General features: G+C 39.3%; 1 protein-coding gene across 1 annotated transcript; it reads right to left on the bottom strand.

The window, feature by feature from the left end:
• Positions 1 to 284: 284 nt before the first annotated feature.
• On the bottom strand, positions 285 to 15,329 carry TSPAN8 (tetraspanin 8). The gene is made up of 8 exons (XM_051632631.1): positions 15,153 to 15,329; positions 10,476 to 10,538; positions 7,709 to 7,837; positions 7,029 to 7,103; positions 6,836 to 6,943; positions 5,085 to 5,234; positions 3,157 to 3,240; positions 285 to 576 (listed from the first exon to the last, which is right to left on the bottom strand). The coding sequence occupies exons 1-8, from the start codon at positions 15,210 to 15,212 to the stop codon at positions 523 to 525; spliced, it is 723 nt and encodes a 240-aa protein (XP_051488591.1). The 5' UTR covers positions 15,213 to 15,329; the 3' UTR covers positions 285 to 522.
• Between the last annotated feature and the right edge of the window lie 2,371 nt (positions 15,330 to 17,700).

The following is a 17,700-nucleotide window of genomic DNA, read 5'->3' as shown; positions in this document are numbered from 1 at the left end:
GAAAGTCAGTCTTTGTGCTCCTCACAAAGGGAACAAAACCCTGACCATATATACCATATCAAGTGTCAAACTGTCCTGTGACACTGGTAATGAAAACACCCTGCCCCACAAGCTGCCTGGGGGCGTGTGGTTCCCTGGACCAGTAGGCCACCACAAGATTGTTTGCAGCTGCTTGGGGTGACACTGCTATGGTTGGTGTAACACCCATGTGGACACGCTGCATGGGGATCTTGGAGTCTCAACATGACTTAAATGCTATCTTCAGACAAAATAAACTCCTCAGAAACATAAACAAAGACATTTACTGCAAATAAAAATTCACATTCACATCATTAAATCTTAAGAAGTATAAGGAGGTCATTTTGCAAATTGTGGAGCATCCATGTGCGCAAGGGCTGCCGTTTTCATCAGAACAGCTGCCTGGGACATGCGTGTATTTATCTGAATGTGCCAAGCCAAATATCTCTCTATCTACAAAGGTTTTGATTTGGCTGGTGACATCGTTCCGACACTTCCACAGTTTCATTTTCTCTGGATCTGGCAGTAGAGGCTCATAGAAAACACCAAACCAAGTATCTGGAAAGCAAAGACATTTCTGGTATTACTTGGCAGTCCTGGAAATCCCGGGACACAACTGATACACAGTGGGAACATTTTGTTTGCAAACGTGTTGGGTTTACATGCAGGCTAAACCTGCTATGCGGATCTTTTCCAATGTATTTCTTAAAGATTATGAATAACTCTAGAATACAACCATTTTAATGAAATCAGTATGTACCACAGGTAAGACTGCAGACATGATGGAAAGCTTCCATTTGCTTAAAAGATGGACCGCCTCTGTGGATGGGAAAGCCCCATGACTCTGGGAGTTTAAGATGCAGTTGTTAGCTGCAATGAAACAGCAAATGCTGAGAAGTTGAAGAAATGCAGACAGACTTCAATCTTTAATTTTAAAAGAAATATTAGATTCATTAAATGAAATCTGATTTCATTGTGCATTCTGAGAGTTGTTTTCCTTTGAAATCTCTCTTCCACTGTCACTCTCTTTTATGTAAATATATGTGTAAAGGCATACATGTGTATATGTGTAGTGGCATACAACTACACACATATCCAAATGGCAAATGACGTTGCAAGAAATATTTTATATTCACCAGTGATAGATTTGGGATAGAAACACTGGGCCCACTAAAAACACTGTTGCTTGAAATACAAAATTCAGTAGGGTCACCTTCTGTAGTGGGAAATACTGGGTGAAATTCTACAGCCTGTGACAGGCAGCTGGCAAGATCAGGAGATCAGAAAGATTCCTTCTGGATTTAAAATTAACCAGTCTATGAAAATGTTTCACAAAAGTGGAAATTATCCAACTGACACTTAAGAAGCCATGAACACCAGGACTCTACATTTACTTAAAGAAGAAACAACTGAGAGAATACAGAATACAGGAGTATAGCTAGGACAAGGGGATGGACTTACAGCTGGAATAAGTCATCAGGGCTTCCCTGACATATCATGCCTGCATCTCCATTTGCACTCATATGAAACTGGGCTCTTCATCTCAGTGTCATTTCCACTAATAGGTTGAGCTGAAAGCATTACCAGCTCACAAGTGGCATAATGGAGTGGGCATAGGGGGGAATGCTAGGGAAGAGCACTTTTCTTTGTCCCCTTCTTTTTATCTTGGGTTTTCCAGAGCAGAGAAATGGTTAAGCATGTGGCCCTTGATTTGAATTACTTGAGATGTCATCATATGTTAATATCTTTGGAAAGGCTAAATATTTATCAAGTGTAAATTGCCAGTTGACAATTTGTACCAGCTGAAGCTCATATTGTTTATGCATGTTGTTTTCTAACCCTCTTATAATTGGAAGAGGCAGCAACCACAGAAAATGCTAACTGGAGAACAGGAAAGAATGATGGCTGATGAGCTAAAGGCTTCAGCTCCACTAACTGCAGTAACAGGAGCCAAGCGACTTACATCTTACCTTTGGGATACAGGTGCAGTTTTACATTTCTCCTGTATTTTAAAGGCCTTTTAATATTGGTATATTTCACCTCTTTTCCCCCCAAAGTCTACATGCAGGTCAGAGATCTGACCCACTCATATAGCACCTTAAATAACATGAAGCCTGGGCTGAGTAAGAAGTTAGCAGCCTGTCCTCTCCCAGTGCTGCAGCCTGCGTAAGTCTTCCCCACTTACGATTATTTTCCTGGAAATGTATTTTTGACTTGGGGCTCTTGCCCACTCTTCTACCACGAGGAGCTATCCTCTGCCAATGATGTTAAGAAGTTTTCGTTTGGAATAACAAACTGAACTCTACACAGCAATCTTCATCATTTCTGCTTTTCCCTCAAACATCCATCAGCAGAGAGTGGGGGAGGAGGAAAACCACAGAGGAACAATGAAAAGAAAGAAAATTACCAAAGAAAGCAACATGATGAAATCCCCTGTCTCTTTGTCATTTTCCCCTAATCAAAACCTATCATTCATCAAGTAGCTAACTGGATAACCTCACTGTTTTTCCTTGTCTCTTTGGAGAAAATTTTGCATGTTATTCTTCAGTTTATGATGAAGCAATTAAAAGAGCTAACATACTCTGCTTTTTTTACACTCAGAGATATATGGAGCAGCACAGGTGTGCTCTCGGGCACATCCACACACTATCTGGATAGCTAAATTATGCCCTTGGAATAATAGTTTTGTGTCATAATTTCTCCATGATATAAGAATATTCATTTTAGGGACTAAGTTTTCTGATTAGCTTATTTTTTCCTCAAGCAAATGAGAGAAAGAGGAGGAAAAGACCAGCTCTTGTGCCTCATGTCTTCCTGGGGCTGGGTAGCTGCACATCCCTCTGCCCACAGGGCTTGGTCTCAAGGCACAGCCTGGCTCCAGAACTGTCCAATCTTTGCAGAAAAAGTGCTACGTACTTATACAGGCAGCAGGGTGGTCTAATCCCACCTGAAGTTTGCAGCTCAGCAGCCATATACTGTTTATACGAAATAACAGTCACGTTACAGCTAAGGTGAGAGGTGGTTTTCCCTTGTCTACGAATTGAGGAAGCCAGGTGTTTTAATCCCATTCCCAGTGTATTTCTAAGTAGAACATATTGCTTGTCAGCTACTAAATATTTTAATGGTGTACACTGGTACCTCAATAACTGCCAGTCCAAAGGCAATCCCCATAATTATGAGCAGATGGTCTTTAAGGTATTTCACGATCACTTTTCCACAAGGCTGAAAAATGAGAAAAAAATATTAATCATGGTTAAGCAATAGTATCCTAAGGTTATTAGGAATGTATCCTCTAAAATAACTCCTTGCACTCTCTCTTTCCCTCTCAGTGTGTGTTAAGAAAGGCTGTTTTAATTTATTTCGGCTTGTTGTTAACAAAGAACACAAATATCCATACTTCGTGCTCTGAGAAAGTTATCCAGTCTCTACCTTCCCAAAAATGAAGATGAATTTCATAGCTGACCATAAAATGGTACAATCTGAAATGAAGACATGCAACTGTAATGCCTAAAGTTTGCATGGCTTCATGATTTTCACTTGACAAGGAAAGAAACTTTTTTTCTTACTTTCACTTGATAATCATACACCACTAAGAAAGAGCCACTGCAGCAACGACCAGATCTGAAAAAGAATTTCAGTTTCCCACTAATCCGATCTTTGAATTTGAAGCTTCAAGTAACAATATTTGGATATAAAACCTGAATACTAATTTCAACAATGTTTGGTGGCCTTTGGCTGAGGCTGGAAAGAAGAGAGTGACCATATCTGAAGTCCTGTGCAGAGCTACTCTGCTTTTTAATAAATGCCTACATCTGTTCTTATAATGTCTACATCTTCTGCAGGCACTGTCAATACTCCTTTTGCAAGCTGTAGGGAAAGCCAAGTATGGATTAAATCCATCAAAATTATGGTACTATTCCAACACTAGAATTGCCTTCCCCCAAATATAGCCATATTCTTTCACCAGTATTTCCTCCCTCACAATAAATGTATGGATCTTCTCCTTCTAAAAACCTCTCAGTTAAGCTGACTCAGAACAGCACTGAATTTCAAATCTTTTTTCCTGGATCACAACATTGAATGTATTTTCTAGCATTGAACATCACCATGAAAGCTGTGTGCTCACGTGAGAGATCTTGCACCTGCAGTAATTTCACTGATGATTTCTCATGTGTCCTTTGAGGGTTTGCCTGAGGCCAAAAAGACATTAAAATGTGGCCAAAAAAGCCTTTGTATACATTTTATTTCCAGATTGGGTTCTGGCATCCTCTACTTAACCAGCCTACTCCCTTGCTTTAAAACAGTATTTGCTTCTGTGGGACTACACAGGGAGGAAATTAGTGTTCAGGCAGTATCTGGCTAAGGACTTGTGCATTTGAAAAAGTATTTAACCAGAATGAACGTTTGCTAAAATGTGCTTGAGGTAGGTGCAGATTGGCAAACTTCATACCACTAGCATTCTAAAAATGCAGCTATTTTGTGCAACCTTTTTTTTTTTCCTTTTCTTTTTTTTTTATATATGCATGGAGTCCAAATCTCCATATAAGGAGACAGATAAATCTTGAAATTAATTAACTGAGATTTCTGCTGCCCACCTACTGATTTCTGAATATGCTTTCTTGTTTGTCACCAGACATTTTTGCCATATAAGCCGCCACAAGCTTTTCAAAAGGCTTTAGTTGTAGGAAATTATACTTGAAGTATGCTGCCATGAAGCTTACAACATATAAGGTTTCTTTCCAGCAGATCCTGCAAAATGAGTTTGGATCTTTTTGTTAAAGGACTATAAAACCCTAAAGGTCTTGTACTTAATATGTTAATTTTTCAATACCCCTTAATGTTTCAAAAGCCTCTGATTCAAAATGTCTACCACCAGAACGAGCCTGGGTGGGAGCATTTCCTTCTGAAGGAGGAATAAGAACCAAAGGATAGCTGATGTGCTGCTCTGACCCAGAGATATGCCCTTTTGTTGGAAAAAGAACTGCTGTCTATGCCTGCCACTAATGACAACCTTGGGTTAAAAATCTCTTTCTGGAGAGAAGTTTATAACATTATATTTTTCTTACCCTTGTATAAATGTATCTGCCTTGGTAGGACATGCAGAGGTCTGTTGATAGGTTTTTTAGTTCACACTCACAGATTTTATTACCATTAAGAAGAGTATTGAAATTTTTTCCCCAGTCTGCATATCCATTCACCAAACCACAGCACTCGTTCTGCAAAAAAGGAAGAAATTGGGAGCTGAGGCTAAAAGTGGTGATTTGCAGTTTGAGTTGAGTAGGGAAGGGAGAAGAGAAGAACAACAAAGAAATGTCAAGCATCCTTTACATTTCCATTCCAATTATAAGAACGTAGGGGCAAAAGTTGTGCTTGGATTTTTTGTTTGTGTTTGTTTTTGTTTCTGTTTGTTTATGGTGATTTTTTTTAAAAAAGGGAAAAAGACCGATTTTTAGTATACACTGTTCAAAAACCATTAACATACTATAGAGTTAGCAACTGTCGGTGCCAGAATGAAACTGAAACATAGGAGTTTGGAGAATCAAGTCTTCTTTTTGCAGGTTATACTTGGGGAAGGTTAGCAACAGCTCCAGTAACATTCACATTTCATCTATTGAAAAGCCAGGCTGAAAGTATAAATTTCAGGCACATAAAACCCTAAAATCTACAAAAATAACCACCCTGAATGACGGTTAGCCCTTTAAATTAGAAATAGACTGAGGAGGCCAGGGCTACATTTGGGGTTTGTGAAACCTAAACCAGGTGCTGTATCACTTCATGTTCCACTTTATTCAAGCCACTAACGCTCAGGGGTGCAGATTTGGGTTTGAGGTTCTCTCTTTTTTAAGAAGCACCTGGAAATTTTCACATAATTTTGTATAAAAACAAAGGCCGTGTGACATAATATTAATACAGTAATTACAGGATTTTTATTTTGCTCACCCTTCAATCATCTCTCCAGGGAGCTGCTTATCGTTTTAGAATAAGCTGGCTCAGAAACAGTGGAGAGGGCTGGAAGTGAAATGGGGTAGGAGAAGCAGAAGTAATATAAGCCACCCAAATATTGTTTCTTGCTTCCTTTTCTTTCACACCAGCAGGCTTTAAAATCAGAGATATTCTTTAAGCCTACCCATCAAAGGAGACCACCCATTAGGGAATTAAAAAAAAAACAACAGCCAAACAACAGGCACTCTGTGACTGTATAGACACAGGTACTAGTGGGAGGGGCAGGGGTTTATACTCTCAGTGATCTCAGTGACATTCAAGGGTATGCTCTGTCTGATGCCCAGGAGCAAGCTGGCTCTAAGTATCCACCTTCTGGGCTCCCACAGGTGGGAGAAGCCAGGATAGGTATAAGCACAGAGAAAACAAACCTGTTTTATCATATTTTCTCACACGACATGTAATAACTTCATAGCAATAGGATATTCCAAATTAAGTATACTCCTGAAGTTTTCTTTATCCCTTTAGCACCCTTGTCTGAAGAGTACTGGATAGTTCTTAGCTGGGATCCAGTGAAACAGCAATGGCCATTCAGAAGGAAAGTGGTAAGAAAGGGTAAGCTAACTGTCAGTCTCACTGGCATGTTGTGTGTCCTTGCTTCATAGCTCTTACGAGCACTGTTGCTCAAAGAAATCATCACAGAAAGCCCATGTCAAAAAAAAAGAGCAGGAGCCTCTTGCATTTAAGGAAGACCCTTCCCCAACCCCAGGGAATGAAATTCAAATCTGTGGCAGAGTAACCATAAAATGAAGAACACAGAAACACTGGAGATGGAACAGATAGCAACAACCCCTGCCCTTTGTTATATTTTAATTACCATTGTCTCAAACTTCTGGAACTTCTCTTGAAACACTCTATCTTTTTCTTCAGAACTTTTCAATGAATTCACATTCTCCTCAAGCGTCGAGTTAAGGGATGTTTCGATCTGCAAGTCCAAATAATTTATTAGTTTTTACGGTGGGAAAAAAGCTCTGGGAAGACCTCAGTAAAAATGCAAAATAACACTGTACCTGAGAACTGTACACTGCTCCTAAAATACCTCCTGTGACCTGAAGGATCAGGATCAGAAGCAGTCCAATAAAAAACTAGGAAGAAAACAAAAAGAGGAGAAAACTTTTGATCAATATAATATTTTCTAAGTGAAGGCTAAGCTTTCATGTGCTTAAATAGACATGTAGGTAGAATGAAAAGAAGCTCCTGTCACAGCTGCTCCAGTTATTCCTTCTTTGACAATGAGAAAAGGGAGTACTTAAGACAGAGTGTGCTTGGCTGGTGATCAAAATGGGGTGCACACCAGAGTAGTGGCACAATGGGCAATGTGTAAGTGAGAGGTGTTGGGCAGGAGGACAGGGAAGACAGGAGCAGCAATAGGAGCAACTGGGAATTTATGAAATTAAATGGGATGGGTAATGAGGGAGGACTGGTGGAAGGATCTTTGGTGATGGCTGGATAGGAAAAAAGCTTGTGACATGCTCGGGGATGTCTGGATCCTTGTTGATGAGAACACCCATTGTTTTTTCTGCACTAAAATTCAGGAAGGGTACAAGCATAAGGTAAGCAATGAAAGCACATTATCATAATCAAGCATTTGCTTAAACAAAAAGGCTCCCATCCTCATTTGATACTATTTGCAAGGACCTTAAATGTAGCTGTGGCCTGTTAAAGGTAGCCAGTTATTTTTCTTTCCTACCAACAGCAGCATGCACCGACTCTCCTTTATGGCACCACAGCACCCCAGAAACCCAAGGACCATAATGATGGAGCCCACAGCTATCAGCAGATCCACCCCTGCAAACACGTTGCTGTTTATATCCAGCTCCTGAAAAGAGAGAGGAAAAAAAATCTTTCAGCTACAAGAAGATTCTCCTAAAAACATCTGTATCCCCCCAAACAATAACATTATTTCATAACTGATAAACATACTGATTAAAAACTCTGGAGAAATTCTGAATCATAAATAAACAAACCTCTGATTCCCCCTTCCTACAAATTTTCTTGGGGAGCTTGGTAGAACCTGGCTTTTCACAGGTGTTGTCTCTTCACAAGATTAAATTCAACTTTACAGATTCAATAAAGACCTCTTGTCTTTAAAGTGGCTTTCAGTTAGTTTTCAGTCAATGAATCTTCATTTTTTACTAGAAGTAACAAAACTTATTATCTTGAAATCACTCTTACATTAACCAAATATTAAAGAAACAAAACCTCTGTTTGTTATTAGAAGGCCAGGAACACACTCTGTGGCTGTTCCTGACAGAACACTTCTCAGAGTAATGTTAGATATACTTAAGCAGCTTCCTTTTTCTTTTCTTTTTCTTTTCCTTTTTCGCATGATCTCTAATATTACCCTCAGAGATTAGGATGGTATTTGGATGTGTGGGACATTCAACTAAACAATTCATATACCTCAGTATTATTAAATATCAAATTATTCAGTTCCCACAGGACTGACTAAGACAAAGGCCAAAACAGAGAAAAATGTTCAAAGAATATTTTCCAATGTGGCTGGTGCCAAGATTAGTAAAAATATCTGGAAGTTGTCACATTTATCTTCTGATGGAAATTGCAAAGGTATATAGACAAGTATAATTTGAAGAATGTGTTGTTCTTTCCCCTTCCAAGTTGGACTGAACGTCCTGTTATTTATTCTTAGAAAGCTCTATTCATCTACAGCCAAAACCTTCTGTTCTGTTCTGTTATTACCCAGGCAAAACATACATTGGTTTTGAACAGAAACTTTGGCTGCATAGAGGCAAAAATGTCAGAAAATGGTTTCAGTTTTGTTCCCTATTTTTAATTGAAAGGTTTTGGGGAATACTAAGTGTCACTTCAAGAAATGAGTTTAGGGCACACTGAAGTATGCTTTTCTGAATAGGAAATCACTCAAAATTTAAGAAAAGATAATAGTGGTTATGGTTTTCCAAGCTCCCTTGTACTGTCTGAGCCACCATACTGGAGACAATCAACTAGCAAGTATAGAGATTTTAGCTGGTTCTAAAATGTTGACTGAGGAGTGAAAGTTGTCATTCTTCCACAGAAGAAACAGCAGAGCTCTCCACCGTGACCTAATTTATCCCATGGCACAGCATCATCATGAACTGAGTTCTCATACATCTCCTCTGCCAGACTTGAGTCATCTGGGGCTAGCCAAGGGCAACAGCCTCATCAGCCACGTGGCAGGAAATATAAAAAGCTATCATCTTATCTCCACCATCTTTTTATTTCCAGATTAAAACATACTGACTTAAAAATTGTTGTTCCTAACTGACCGACTGTAGTAAAGAAGCAGTGGAGTGACATGAAGATCTGGAATTTAATCTGTGCTAAAGGCTTAATCTGAAAGCTGAAAAAAAATTCTTCCATGTCACAACTGGCCATTTTTTCACTTCTGTGGTCAGAAAACCTTTTTGGAAATAGAAGTTTGCAAATTCAATTTTCAGATTCATTTACATTTCTATGGCCCAAATATACAAGAAGAAACATACTGCTTAAGCCTTGGAGTCATATTGTTGGTTTTGCTAGTATAACAAAGCACCGACATGCAGAGATTCCACAGTGCCTTTCAGAGAAGTATCTATGAGCTGTGAAATCAGCTTCACTCAAGGACAATGGAAAATACATTGCAAGTCAGATACCAGTGCCACTGACAGCACCCTTGGCATAAGGCTGACAGGGCCCACAGGACCAAAAGGCCTTTGCACCGACAGGACCAGCCCCTGTTGCACGTCTGCAACATGAAGGGCTCCTCAAAACTATGTTTTCCTTATCTTTGTGGAAAAGGAAAGTAATAAAGTCTGAAGTAATTTAATAAGCCAGATAAAATCCAGGACGAAAACTCAGGGACTTTCTTATCCCTTCCAGAAAGGCTGTTAGGACATTTTAATCCTAACTAAAGATTTTTGGGTCTCTAAAACTCTTTCCATATAAATATATGTTTTTAAGAAGCCAGTAAAAAGATAAGGGAAAAATCCATGCACCCTTTCAAAGTTGCAGTTTCTGTGGAAATAAGAACTGTGCTATTGAAGATAGTGAGAAAGGTAAAAATATTCCCTAAAAACATACGGAAGTAATGCTAGGAATATATATTACTGTACTATTCTAATAGGGAAAGACATTGAAAAGTTTAGGAGCCTCATGGATCCTCATTATTCTCTCTCACACTGAAATCAATAACAAAACCATCATTAGTTTTCATTAGAGGAGAAAAAGAGAAATTCCCAGAAGAAATCAGTGTGCATCTGCAAGAACCTACATAATAACACTGGAAGATGTCAATCACTTTATCTGACTACCTGAACCACTATTTTTAATCTCAAACATCATAAAATGCATTAACCTTTACCCACACAAACCAGCCTAACAAAAACATAGCAAAGTTGTGGAAGTGAAGATGGGAAACAAAAGCATCTGCAGAAGCTTCCCACATTTTACATGGTTCTGGTATGACTGCCAACACTTACCTGCTGAGCATCTTTGCTAACACGTATCCATATTGACACACCCAAAATAATGGAACCACACAGCTGCAATGGAAAATAAAGAATATTTAGAAATATCTGCAATTTTAGATTAACATTCAGCATCTAAATTGCACCAGATGCTGAAAAATCTGAAATCATTTGTTTGGCAAAGTGAAAGAAACATGAATTGCTGGAGCACAGAATATTGATTCATATCCAGGAAACTTCATAAGAGTAGTTAAATCTTCAGCTATGCACCAAATCCCTGATGTTTCTACCTCAGAGGACTCCACGTTTCCTTGATAATTTATACATGTGGTTGGGAAGCACACAGAAATTCTGTCAGATGAGAGAGGATTATAAATTGCTATAGTATGTCTGTATCATGGCTGTAAAGAACATTATTCCTTTAGTAATGGAAACACACGAGATTTGATAAGAGATGTTTGTGTAAATATTGTTTCTAGAATTATCAGGACACTTATCTAGAGATATATTTTCAATGACAAAACTATCAGGAAAAGTTCAAAGTAAAATCTTTGTGATGTTTCTTTAGCAACAATATGTGACCATCTCCAAGCCTTAGAATATTCCTCCTGTAAAATGCCCATGGTTACTGTTTCCCTTACAAGGCGTTGAAGTCACAGCAGATGAATCCCAGGTCCTGACGCATTCCCTAATCACTAGTTGCCTCCCTGTTTCATTGATCATTGACGTGCCACTCCACTATGCACCCGTCACTCTATTCCTAACCTTGTCCATGATGATTCTTACACAGAATTCCTCTTTGCTAAGAATTGGGACAGGTAATTAAGAGGGTAATCAGGTATAAGGATTGTGCCTGTTCAGAGAACTGGTAGGAAAGAGAGATCACTGAGGACCAGAGACTAGTTAGATTTAAAACTATCTTTCTGTATGTCATTAATACTTGAGTTATAAATGGCCCTGAAATATTGTTACGAGCTTCCCATGAAGACAGGGACTTCTCCTAACCTTTAAAAATTGAGTTATTTTTATATGTTCTAGATAATTTTAAAAAAAAAAATACTTTCCCAGCAAAAGGCTTCATATGATTTTCAGCATCAAAGACCATAATGACTTTGTCAGATTATTTAATATGGAACAGAGCCAGCACTCAGACATGAGTACCACACATTTTCCTGGTATATGTAAAGCCCCTATAAGTACATTTTAAACATGAAAAGGAAAGTTGTACAATTGATGACAGCTACATCATGTTATCATATTTAACCAGAACTCCCCACTGAAACCTTCTGAATCCCATGGAGTCTGCCCAGAAACGGATGGAATTATATGACTCCATATTTGAGTCCTGTTCAGCAGCACCATGTGAGCCATGTGGCTGTGCACCAGACAACATGGGCTCGCTAATCCAAACATTTCCATTAAAGCAGCTATTGCTACAAATCCAAACCAAATTTGACCCACTATCTTATTTATCATATAGGACCTCCCCTAAAAATACACCGCAGCAGTGAAAGTAAATATAGCTGCATGTACAGGAACTTAGGAATCAGATGGGAATACTACAATATCTATTTCCTTCATTCAAAAAAGGACACATCCTTTATAAATACAAAATTTTTAGGAAGCTGTATATAATTTAATTATAAAAATAGGTTTAGTTTAGGCTGACAAAAATGCTGCAGGTCAGTAAAATATTTTATTTTTTTTTTCTGTTTATTTTCATAATATACAAGGTGTAGCAGAACACATAAAGAAAAGTTTTGAAATAACAAATCAAAATTGTGTGCTCCCAAAGAGTCCAAGTAGAACATTTCAAGTTTTCTGGAATACTCCATCCTAATTATTAAGTTTTCTTAAAATTTGACTAAAGAAAGTTTCATTTCAGGAAATTTCATTTTTTATGAAACAGTATTTTCCAATGGAATAAAAAGTTTATTTGAAAAGTTTCTCACCCATTTTCCCAAAAGTGGATGTCTGCCATAGTTTTGCCTCATCATGGTCTCCTAAACTGATCAGAACCAGAACCCTCAAATTCAATAGTTTTGTCTCTTCTCTAGCCCTTCAGTCTTGGTGTGATGAAGAAATACAGCCTAGTTAAATTAGTATCACCTAGATGAGCCTGCTGTGACTCTGGACGAGCAGTATATCAGGAATCTGTACTTCTCAGACATGGGAATACCAATCCTACAGAGAATTCCCTCCACTGCACATGCTTTTTAAGCCATAAGTTTAAGGGTGTCAAGGGGAGTTTTCTACAAGATTGTTCAAGTTCAGGAAACCATTTGACCGAGATGCTTGAAATGAACAGTTCTGGGAAGGTCCCACAGAGAATGAGGTCTATGGCTCAACATAACTGCTAAGTTCATGCTGCTACTTTCAGGAATGGAGATGGTCAGGTGTGGGGTGTGGTGAAGGGGCCACTTTCATTTTAGATGGGACCAGAAGTCTGATATCAACAACAGAGCAAGTATTGCTCTGCCACTAATTGGGTTGCCTCAAACTAGGATCAAACACCAATAATTAGTGCAAAGAAAAGGTAATTCTACACCTTTGCATGATGTGGAGTAGCAGAGTGACAGAATGAGGCAGGCAGCAGGTGAGAATGAATATCCTGCATACTCTGAAAAAGGGAAAGAGGAAAAAACTGACCTACTCATCAGGTTCAATGCACAAAACACAAAACTGACCTAAGGATTAATTTAAGGACTCTTAAAAGCTCTATATAGGTACCCGGCTCCAACACACAGACCTTCAAAAGCCCATGCTCAACTTTATTTCACCAAACTAGAAGGATGCAAAATTCTGTGGGCACACTAGAGCCCAGCATGGGCTCATGGGGCTGTAGATTCCCAGGGAGCAAACATTTAAAAAGCCCGAGCCACTTTGCAGAGCTAGCTTAGGCTACTCCAGGGCTTACACACTTAGTCCTATACTGTAAGAGCTGCTTAGAAAAAGGCATCAGAAGGCTGGAAAGCCCATTCCCAGTTCCCCTAAGATGAGACACTCCCAGAGAGATTGCAAAAGGCTTAAAATGAAAGGACACTAGGTAAATATGCAGCCATTGCTCTTATCTAGTTAAGGATAAAGTCACATGCACTTTCTACTATCAGTTTAATTTTCCACTTGCCAACTGCCTTGGGCACCTGCGAGAGCAGCTATGGGACCAGTGGTTGCAAAGATCTCACTGTTCCCTGTACTTAACTACAGCAATTTGATGATTTCCAGGAATTTGAGACAGGAATGTGAATCAAAGAATTCAGCTTCATTATACTCCATCAGCCCATATTCCTGTTTGTACCACATCTGTTCTTCCCTATCTTGATAGTCCTAAACACTTCCCTTTAAAATAAGTACCTATATCTGCGTTCCTGTCCTCCTCTGTCCCATCGAGGCAGTGACATCCTCAGCAAATCAGGTTTTTCCTACCTTTGGCATAAAGATAGGTTCAGAAAGTTTGTTTCATGCCTGCTTGTTTCCTGACCTTTCAAGACTCCCCCAGGGATCACATAATGTGTTTTTTCCTAGGAAACCCATGCTATCACTGGAGGCTTAGGCGTGGGGCATTACTCACATGTTTGTTCTAGAAGTAGTTCAGAGCTTTTCTAATACTAGTCTAAGACTGTGTTTTAGCTTATGGTAAATACTGATGAATGTGAACAGGAAAAACTTCCTGAGTGGCAGGAATTTCAAGTCAGAAACTTATGGACTATTTTGAGTACCGTTGCAGAATAACTTTGACATAGATAGATGCCACTTATCTTGCCTTGATGGAGGTGGAGAATGAAGAGGGGGGAGGCAGTCCAAACCATCACTGGCCTGTCAGGAATTTCATTCTGAAGTTCACAAGCAATCAAATAATTTTGCTAATTCTTCTTATTTTGGCTAGCCACAAATTTTCCATGGCTACTGTTTGTGGTCCCTGTAGAATGGTATCACCTTTTCACTTGCAAAAAAATCCCTTGAGGCAAAGCCCATAATGTGGGCAGTAGTTCCACTTCTGGTTTCAGTGAACCTCTGGTGAACCTAACAAATCTCTGTCAGGAAAGCTGACAGCGAGGTTGAACCATGAGAGAAATATTCTTTAACTCAAACCTTTCCAGAGCTTCCAGAATCTGAAATCCTTGCAAACAAGCTGAGATGTGGTTAATAGACAAATCCAGTTCAAACAATACCCAGAAATCTGCCTGCTGCCCTGTGTTCTATCTGCCTTGAAACAGCTATCGGCAGTAATGCCAACCCATCCCATTTTACAAACAGTTACTGTCCACCATCAGAAATTAATTATGACACTGAACATAAAACAAAGAACCACAAGGAAGGATATGAAATTTCCATGTCTTCTGTTGCTTTTTAAGGATTGTGTCAATTAAGCAAGAGAACGATGCATTGTAAGTGGAGATTCTGTTATCTTCTGACTGAAATGAGTGATGTCCCTTGACATGAGGAGCACAATATGGGCAGGGAGACATACTCATGGCTGGTCTACTTCTGAATGTGAAGGGAAAGTTATGTTCAAGGAAAAATTCAAAGACTAGGACAGAAGTTAAAGATATTCTGCCCTTCCTGATTTAGAATCATGCTCTGGTTCCACTTATGCTCTATTTTCTCTATGGTCCCTTCAATTACAGCATTCAGATAATGTTGAACACATTTCGTGCATCACTAATAACAATTTAAACACCAGCTTACCCAAAATATGAAGTTGAAGATGAACATGGAGTACTTCATGCAGCTGCTTACACCCGCCATTTTCAGCAAGCTGAGACAAAAACAAGCACTGCAGAAGAAGCTTTCCTAAGAGTTTGACCTCAATAAAAAAGTTGTTCCCGTGTCTTCAGAAAACCTTTCAAACCATGTAAAATACACCATGCTCTGCTGCTGGGAGCAAAAGTTGTGACCAAGGCATCGACAATTATTTAAATAGTTCCTATACCACAGGTAAATATTAACCAGAGCATTGGGGAAGCACTACCAGGTGTTATCTCTGAGTCTCCAGGCTTTTATTGTGTCTTTGTGATTTGTACTTTTTGTATGGCCCTGTTAGTCTTGTCCTACGCCTCAAAAGCAAATAGGTAATGCAGCAAAAGTCATCTTTCCATAGGGAAGAGAGCATAAAAATATGTTACTGACCTACTTTAAGAGGCGGAAATTATTGCATTTATTAATGTCTTGGAGTTACAGGGTTTACTCTCACTGCCCACTGATCACTGGCATAATTCATTTGGTCGTGTTCACTCTTCCTCTCCAGACATTTAACTGGCATAAAGGGATTGATCTCTGTTCTCCTGGCAGAGCAGCGAGTAGGAATCTGCCACCATTTTCTACCTCTCAGTGTCTTCTTTCCTCTTCCTCACTAAATCAGGACTCCAGGAACCTGAGCACTTTGGTGCACAAAACATCCTCCTGTGCAGGTTTCCAAAAGTGTTGTGAACCCCAGCAGAGCCATCAGAGTTCTGGCATCAGATGCAGGTTACCTCTCAGCAACAGGAGCTAGATTCATCCCAGCAGACAAGGTAATAAACCTGTTTCATTACTTTTGTTTTATGTCTTGTTTGTTTTCTTTTGTGCTCCTCAAACAAGGAATCTCCAGGGGAGAGTAAAGGTATCATTGCTCTGGTTTTTCTATCAGCCCACTTTCTGGAGTAGCCCCATACAGCAGACTTTTGGAGGAATAAAAGTCAGACACACATTCCCATGAGTTCATCATAAAAATAAATAAATAAATAAAAAGAACGTTTATTTTGCAGGTGAGCACAAAGGATTTAAACATGAGAGATTAAGGACATGCTGGACTGAACTGATTTATGAAGCTCCCTTGGCCCAAGTCCACATTTCAGTCTTCACTGTCAGTTTGCATTCTTTGATTTCACTGTATTTGGAAAAAAAGGGAAAGTGTTAGTATATAACACACCTGTAGATGGTGACAAAAAGGTGTAACTTAGAGCCTGGCTTCGCAGGATCCACCAAAACAAAATCTGTTCTACCTTGAAAAGAACTTCCTCCTGATGCTGTCTGAACCAGCTTGTAAAGAAGGTGTGGTGTTGTAATCTCCCAATTTGCTTTTACTAATTATGTTTAAATAGACACAACCATTCCTATTTCTATGAGTGGTTCTACACATGCCTTTGACTTTCTGGGTTCCTTTCTGGAGCAATAAGCTTTTTTCTAACTCTAGGACATCAGCTGTCTGACTAGCTTATTTCACAATATCCACCCTGAATCTTGAGAATGTTCCTAAAAATAATTGTGCTCATGAAATACAGATTTTTTAGGGACTGGGAGAAACAACTGTGTGGTATGGTTTAGATCTAAAGCACTCAACAAATAAGTAAGTTGAGAAATGTGGGTGTCATTATGGAGGGATGCCATAGCCACAGATGAATCATGAGAAAAGGACCATTTAAAATTGTATGAAAAGGGCCATGAAGGGTAATAAGAGAATCACAGATGACATGGATTTGAAGAGATAAGTATGCAATCACACCATGCATTGCCGTAAATTAAGTTTATTATAAGCAGAGTTCAGAAATGGCATTTTGTGCCCAAAACTACACAGCTATAAATCTTCATGATGAGTAGATACTCATTTGAGAAGGCCTGAGCTGTAGCGCTGTTGTCTGTGAGATGTCACAGATGAGATGTCAGAGATGTGTGAAGGGAACCGTGCTAGGGCTGTAATCACGCAGGAAGTGAGGGGGAGTGCTCACACACACCAAGGCCCTTCAAAAAATCCCGGTGTGCAAGGACCTTTCACATGCGAGAGGCTCACCCCCTCTTCTCCTCCCCTGTGCTTTTCTGCACAGCATTCTCTGATTTTGGGCAGATAGGGAGCTGCCCTGGAATGACTTCTGGAGTTGTATACAGCCCCAGGCCTGTCTGAGGGCAGAGAGCTTCACAGCATCTCTGGACCCTTCTCTAGACTCCATCCTCAGGAGATGTAAGACCAGGACCACTGAGTTTCTCATTCAGTCTTGGACATTTAAATAGCTGAAGATAGATATGATTAGATCAGAAACCTGTTTTCACATACAATTTTATGGCTGTGGATGTTCAATAAATTTGCCAGAACTTCTGGGATATTTTTTTAGGTTTGTTTTTTGTTTGTTTGTTTGTTTGTTTTTAAATATGCCTATTGAATGTTAACCACATGCAAGTTCTAGTTAGATCCCAGCTCTTCCTAAACCTTGAAGAACCTACCTGCATTTTTTATATTTACTGATCTCTTTGGAAAAAATGA

Source organism: Apus apus, chromosome 1 (assembly GCF_020740795.1).
Source record: "Apus apus isolate bApuApu2 chromosome 1, bApuApu2.pri.cur, whole genome shotgun sequence".
NCBI lineage: Eukaryota > Metazoa > Chordata > Aves > Apodiformes > Apodidae > Apus > Apus apus.
This window is presented reverse-complemented; position numbering and strand designations above follow the sequence as displayed.